The following is a 7,288-nucleotide window of genomic DNA, read 5'->3' on the forward strand; positions in this document are numbered from 1 at the left end:
TATACTCATATATACTCTTATAGATCATCCACTCACAGCGCCCCCTGGTGTAACAGAGTAGAACTGCCCCACAGGGTTTCCTAGGCTGTCATCTACTGTGTCACTATATACTCATATATACTCTTATAGATCATCCACTCACAGCACCCCCTGGTGTAACCGAGGAGAACTGCCCACAGGGTTTCCCAGGCGGCCATCTTTACAGGAGCCGATACATGGGCTTTCTGTGTTCGGCCACCCCACCTGTCGTCCGCACACACTCTGTTTCTTACCGTTCCCTGATGGCTTCTCCATCTCTCCTCTCCATCTTTACCTGAGCTATGAGCTACATCATGCCCAAACTCCAATGACCCTTTTCTGACTTCCCATAGTCCCCAGCTCCCTCCTGTCTGCACTCTGGTTCTCTTTTCTTTCCTTTTGATCCTTTGTGTCCTGCTGTAGTTGTTGTGTGTTGTAAACATTGCCCATGGGCCACACTGTGGATTGCTCGAAGACAAGGCTGGCTCTTTCTCATTTTGTTTCCTTAGGCAACCCACCACTAATCTTACCTCCCCCCTCCCTCCCCACCCCACCCCCACCCCCGTGTGCGCCTGGAAACTTCCCTGTGTGCAGTGAGGGATTCCTATCAAGCAGGGCTCGTGGATTCTTGAAAGATTTCTGTTTCAGTGGTTCAAATACAGGACTCTCTCTGATTCCTTCAAGTCTGAACTCCGCTGTTTCAGAAAATGCACTTGTGCTCAAGGTGTACCAGAGCAAGTAGTTGTTGTTAAGTACTGTGGAGTTGGTTCCGACTCATAGTGACCCTGCACAGGGTTTCCGAGGCTGTAAATCTTTAAGGGAGCAGAAAGCCTCATCTGTCTCCCACTGAACAGCTGGTAGTTTCGAACTGCTGACCTTGCAGTTGGCAGCCTGACTCGTAACCACTACGCTACCAGAGCTCCTCGCTGAAACAAATAGGTTGATATTTCTCTCACTGTTGCTAAGAATGGAGCATACTGAATGGTCACCCTACATGAGTAAGATAAATACCCTCTTGCATCCTAGTAAATCCATGTTGTGGCTCGTGGAAGGACTCACGGAGCTCTGCTTAGAAAGTTAAGGATCAGACTGATTTTCATTTTTCAGTGCATTCCTGGAGATCATGGCAGGATTCAAATTTCAGGTACATCACACCACACAAGGAAAAGTCACTGTGTTCCCCTCCCCCCCCCAGAGATTCAGGTCACACAGGGAAACCTTACCGTGTCGTCCCCCCCACCATGGATTCAGGTCACACAGGGAAAGTCTCCGTGCCCCCCCGCCCTGGATTTCAATTCCTTCCACCCTCACCTGGACAACTGAGGGAAGATGACATAGTTGCTCAGCATAAAAAGCGATTCTATTTACACCCAGTTGCTTCTTGAAAAAAGCAACTATAAATAAAAGAGTCCTGTGATACTATGGGATAAGCACAGGACTGCTAACCGCAAGGTCAGTGGTTCAAACCCACCATTCGCTCCTCAGTATGAGTCAAAAGTGACTCGACGGCACTTAACAACCGCAACACCATAAACAAAAGCTAGAGAGTCTTAACATGAGTTCGTTTCTAGTTCAGGTTGATTCTAAATTCATAAAAGTTCCACGCTGGACACCACATATGAAACGCAAGTTCACCTTGAATGTAGTTGTTTGTGCCGGGCTTGCATACAAGTAGACAAACTGCCTTTGAATCCGATTGATTTATAACTCACCATTCAGGCGGCAAGCATGAAATACTTAAAACTGATGATGATGTTGCCTCTTTTCATTGTGTAACTATAAAAACTATGTGTCTTGGCAAATCTCAGAATAAGATTCTGAATCCCATTATAAAAGCACACATTGTAGCTGTCAATGTAGGTAACAAAAAACAAAAAACAATATTTTAACAAATATTGGCAATAAGTGTTTTGTTTTGTTTTTAATTATTTGGCTATTCGGTTAATATTCAGAAGAGGTTTTTAAGCAACATTAACTTTTACGTGCTATTTCCTGTTGTTGTCAAGTGCCGTCAAGTGAGTTCTGACATGGTTATTAAAGCTGTGATGAACCATTCATAAGGTACGTCAACAGTGGCGTTTTTCTTCATTAACTTACAGCAGGGTAAGATGTGGAGTCCTGGTGTGGCGCTGCAGGTTAATGTGCTGAAGGTTGGCGGTTCGAGCCCACTAGCCGCTCCTTGAAAACCACATCATCCAGAGTCACTGTGAGTCTGGACTGACTCCACAGCACTAAACAACACAACAACAACAGGAGTTGAAACTTGCTGCCAAAAGCATAGATTGTAAACATAAAGTGTCAAGTGTATTGTTGATTCTTTCTTGTTAAATATCGAACAGGAAGTAAGTGCCAAGCAAAGTTCTGTAACAGAGTGTTGGTTTTTAATAAAGGAATTCAGTATTGCTCTACTGATTACTGTACAGCATTCGTAATAGGCTCCATTTTTGATTTTGACAGGAATTAATTCCAGAATTCTACTACCTGCCAGAGATGTTTGTCAACAGCAATGGATACAACCTTGGAGTCAGAGAAGATGAAGTGGTGGTCAATGATGTTGATCTCCCTCCTTGGGCAAAGAAACCTGAAGACTTTGTGCGGATTAACAGGATGGTGAGAGAGATTTTGTCTTTGTTGGAATAGTAATCCAGAAGTTAAAATTGTCGGGTATTTCTTTGTTTTGGTTTGGTTTTTGATTATTAACCCATGACCATTACACATCTGTAAATGTAAGGCTACAGTTTGGGCGTGGGATGGAGAAAGCATCACACGAATAGAGTGGGGTTTGCTTTCATGGGGAGCCCTGGTGGCACAGTGCTTAAATGCTCAGTGGTTCGAATCCACCAGTTACTCCTCAGGAGAAAGATGTGGCAATAATCATTTCTCCCATTTATTTGTTAATGTTATGTGAAGGGTTTATACTTGAGTAATGCATACTACTAGCCTGGTTTGTATACTTGGTAGCTTGTGACCACTGAGTGCTAACCATAAAGTCAGTGTATGGAGATCCAGAGTCGCCCCTTGGAGCCCACCAGTTCTCTGAGTCTCACCAACTGGTCAGCCCATGTTTGTGAGTGAACGCTTCAATGAATGAGCCCTGGAGGAAGACGTGGTCTCATGACGTCTCCCTGGGAGGCGGGTTGGGCTGTCTGACAGAGTCGACCCCGTACTGATGTACACTGTGGGAGCCGTGTAGCAGCCGCAGAGAGTCCGTGGGTGCCACCATCATGCTGGCTCTACGCTTCGCACTTGATGTCTACGTCTTGAAATTGACCAGGTAACTGTTAGTACCACAGGTCTCAAACGGGGCAGGGATGCCCACGGATTGCCCAGGGCAATAAAGCCCTTCAGTAGCAGAGTGTGACTCAAGAGCAGAAAATGTTCTCACTCCAAAACCTCTCCATTCCAGTTACAACTGCCCCAGGTACGAGTTTTCTTCTTGGAGCTATAATCTTGGGTTTATAGTTTTTAATTAAGATTTTATTCGTTTATTTTTTTACCAACATGCTGGAGTCTGTAGATTCAGGTTTTCAGAAGTATGGTGAGTTCAGTAACCTGCAGCCACAGAAGGAAGGGAGAATCATTTTAGGTCACATCTCCTGAGTAGTTTGTGTGCATTACCGTGATAACATTCAGCCAGAATTAAACTAGGAGATGTTAGGGATGTTTGTGTGGCATGTTTTTGACGTTCACATGAGTAGGAGGCTCACAGTGCTCCCTCCTGGGGAGAGTTGGCAAGTCCTCCGGGAATGGGAAGTGTACCCACACTCCCGGAGAGGGACTCGCTTTCTTAGGGGAAGATGAAACGTTGAGACACAAGCTGTAAGGTCGGGGAGGACTTCACCATGTCTCAGAGAAAAGACTGGCTTTCACGGGTGAGACAGTGGTCTGCCAGGTCCACGCCGTCTCCTCTCCAGTATCGAGAAGGTTCCATTAACAACCTTACTTCCGGTAAAACAGTTAAGATATGTAAGAGGACTTGTGGCTACAGCAGTTTCAGAAGCCCCAACTCTCCCAGATTAGCTTCTCATTTAAGATTATAGCATTTTTTGTTGTTGGGACCAACAACATTCCCACTCAGGGGGACCCCGTGTGGCAGAGTACGACAGCCCCGAATCGCTTCCTAGGTCGTCATCTTCATGGGAGCAGGTGGACAAGGTTTTCAGTGGGTTCGAACTGTCTACCTTGGACTCCTGGTGTGGCTATAGGATCAGCACTGGACTGTGAACATCAGATGCTTCTAGGAAACCCTATACAGAACCTTCTCAATGGCACTTACCAACAACAGCCTTTTGATTAGCACTTGAGCTTAACCACGGCCAAGTAGGGCAGTGCCCTTCGTATAAGATCGCTGTGAGTCAGAGTTGACTCCATGGCAGTGTGTTTGGTTTAGGGGGTCGGGAGGCGACTTTACCAAGCATGATGTCTTTCTCCAGGGACTGGTCCCTCCTGAGAACATGATCAAAGTACATGAGGTGAAATGTCACCTTGGTACTAAGGAACATTCTGGTTGTACTTCCCCCAACAGAGACTGATTTGTTATCCTGATAGTCCCCCATATAGTCAATGTTCTTCACCGATATTATATTTCAAAGGTATCAAGATAAAAAGAAATGGGCTTTTCAACAAATGCTGCGGAAACATCTTTCGACAGCTAGCTACCTGTTGCTGTTAAATGCTGTCGAGTTGGTTCCAACTCATAGCGACCATGTATAGGATTTCTGAAGAGTACCTGGTGGGTTTGAACCACCCACTTTGTGGTTAGTAGTCCAGTGCTGATCCTACAGCGCCACCCCAGGAATTCTGTCTACGTACTGGCCCCCCAAAGAAACGGGCCTCAATCCTAACCTCAACCAGTTCACACAAATTAACACCACATGGGTCATGGATCCATGTAAAACCTACAACTATCAAAATTGTAAAGGAAAGCATATTGGAGAAGATTTTTGTGACCTCAGATTAGGCAAAAATTGACAACAAAGGCAACCTTGAGAGAAAACGTGGATAAAGACGCCGGTAAAAGAGGCAAACATGGAGGGCGTATTTGCTCTCCTCAGAGTGGCAGAGCACACAGTAAAACCTATGAAAGCCAGAACCTGGGTTAGGAGGAAACCTGTCAGAGGCGGAAGAAGAAAGTTTTCTCTGGTGTGGCGCTGTAGGATAAGTGTTAGACTGTTAACAGCTAGGTCTGCAGTTCAAATCCACCAGCCACTCCTCAGAAACCCTATTCATAGTCGTCATGAGTTGGAACTGACTTGATGACACTTAACAACCACACAGAAGAGAAAAGTGGAAAACTGCTTCCTGTCAAAGGCGGAAAACTCATCAGACCTGCAAAAGCAAGGCCTTGCCACCAAGTTCTGGCTCTCACAACTTTGTTTGTCTTTGTTTGCAAAACCCATCTGACAAAGGAATGGGTGGAGACCACATAAAGAACTCTCCAAACCCAACTAAGAAAACAAACAGGAGCATCATTTTAAATGTGGATGGGGCAAGACACTACTCCAAAGAAGGCCTGTAGCTAACAAATTAACGGAAGACAGACGCTCAGTACTGACAGTCACTGGGGAACGCAAACGAAACCCCGGAAACAGCGCGTATTCCCAGTGGCAAACCAGAGACTGAGCTGCAGCGTCACCAAGTGCTGGTGGAGACACAGCCATGAAGCTTGCAGAACCTGCTGCTAGGAAGCAAAGGGAGCAGCCACAAAGCAGAGCGGGCGAGTGCCTCCTCCTCAAGTTCTGCACCCGCTTACACACAACCCAGGAGTCCCACTCCTACGTTGTAACCCCAGAAAGAGAAATCACATGTTCACACAAGTACAGCTATCTTTGCATTGTCACCCCAGACTGGAAACTGGCCCAATGTCCTTTGCTGGTAACTGGGTAAACAAAGAGTGCCACATTCATGCAACACAGTCCTGGTTCCCAATAGAAAGGCACAAAGGACTGATACAGGAGCCATGCACGCCTGCAGCTACGGAGTACTGTACCTATCCAAGGTCTCCTGGACAGACAGGGGCTAGAGCAGCTGTGAGGAGCCTTGGCCGTACAATGGTTAAACCCTCAGGAGAAAGACCTGGCAAAGATGAGTCTAGGAAACCTGTGGGGCAGTTCTCCTCCATTACACCAGGGGGGTGCTGTGAGTGGATGATATATATGAGTATATAGTGACACAATACATGACAGCCTAGGAAACTGTCACACAGTGTCAATAAGACTCAGAACCAACTTGAAGCCTTGTAACAACAATAACCACATTTTGCATTGGTGATTCCAAACTCAAAACCCTTATTGCTGTTGGTCAATTTTGCCTTGTAGGAAGCCTACAGGACAAAGGAGAAGGTCATGCTGGGTCTCAGGCTGTGAGCATTCTTGATGCAGATTTCCAGCTCTTTCCCCACAGAGTGAGTGTCTGGTGGGTTAGAACCCGTGACCTTTCAGTTTACAGTCTAGTACTTATTTGACTGCATCACCAGGTTCTCTATCAGAGAAATAACCCCATATAAAATTCCTTCAGAGACGTAGCTGAACTCCTGGATTCAGCACAGGTCCCTGCTGTGATTTCAGCGGGATGCTCATTGACTACAAAAGCTGACTAGCAGCGAGCTCAGTGGAAACAAGGGACAGGGTGTCAGAAGGGGGCTTCTTGGTGAGGAAGTACTTGCCCTCTGCCAGAGAGAAGGTCCATTTCAGGCCCGAATGCCACCACCTCCACTTATAGAACCAAAAGACATTCTCCTCTCAGTGTCCCCCCCACATGTAGACCTAAAGGACAGAGACCTCTCACAGTGTCTCCCCACTCCCACGCTTTGATAGCTGAGGGACACCCTCCTGGCAGGTCTGCTGGGCAGTAGGAGGTCAAAGTTGCTTATCTGTAAGCCTGGTTTCCACACGGGGATAGAGTCTTCAGGGTGAGGGCCAGCCAATGAAAGAGGGTCCCACAGAAGGCCAGGTCTTCCTAGATGCTGGGAGCTAGAACCCACAACTGCTCTTGGGTCCATTCCAACCAATCTCTTTCTTTTCTTCTGCTGACCCTTCAAGGACGCAGTCTTTTCCTTTCCCTTCTCTCTCTTCATAGTTCCTTTGCAATTGGTTGTTAGATTCTGTTGATTCCTCAACTCAGAGTCCAATGACCCCTGTGTGGCAGAGGAGAACTGCCCCAAAGGATTCCCTAGGCTGTCATCTATTGTGTCACTATATACTCATATATACTCTTATAGATCATCCACTCACAGCGCCCCCTGGTGTAACAGAGGAGAACTGCCCCACAG

The 7,288-nt window shown here is 46.5% G+C and overlaps 1 protein-coding gene across 1 annotated transcript in view; it reads left to right on the forward strand.

Annotated features, from left to right (window-relative positions):
- The window catches only part of NBEA (neurobeachin), an 822,532-nt gene that overhangs the window by 742,054 nt on the left and 73,190 nt on the right, over nt 1–7,288 (forward strand). Inside the window, exon 47 of the mRNA XM_006874376.1 lies at nt 2,476–2,628. Within this exon, the coding sequence (XP_006874438.1) occupies nt 2,476–2,628 (153 nt within the window). The remainder of the gene's footprint in view (nt 1–2,475; nt 2,629–7,288) is intronic.

Source organism: Chrysochloris asiatica, unplaced genomic scaffold (assembly GCF_000296735.1).
Source record: "Chrysochloris asiatica unplaced genomic scaffold, ChrAsi1.0 scaffold00272, whole genome shotgun sequence".
Classification (NCBI taxonomy): domain Eukaryota; kingdom Metazoa; phylum Chordata; class Mammalia; order Afrosoricida; family Chrysochloridae; genus Chrysochloris; species Chrysochloris asiatica.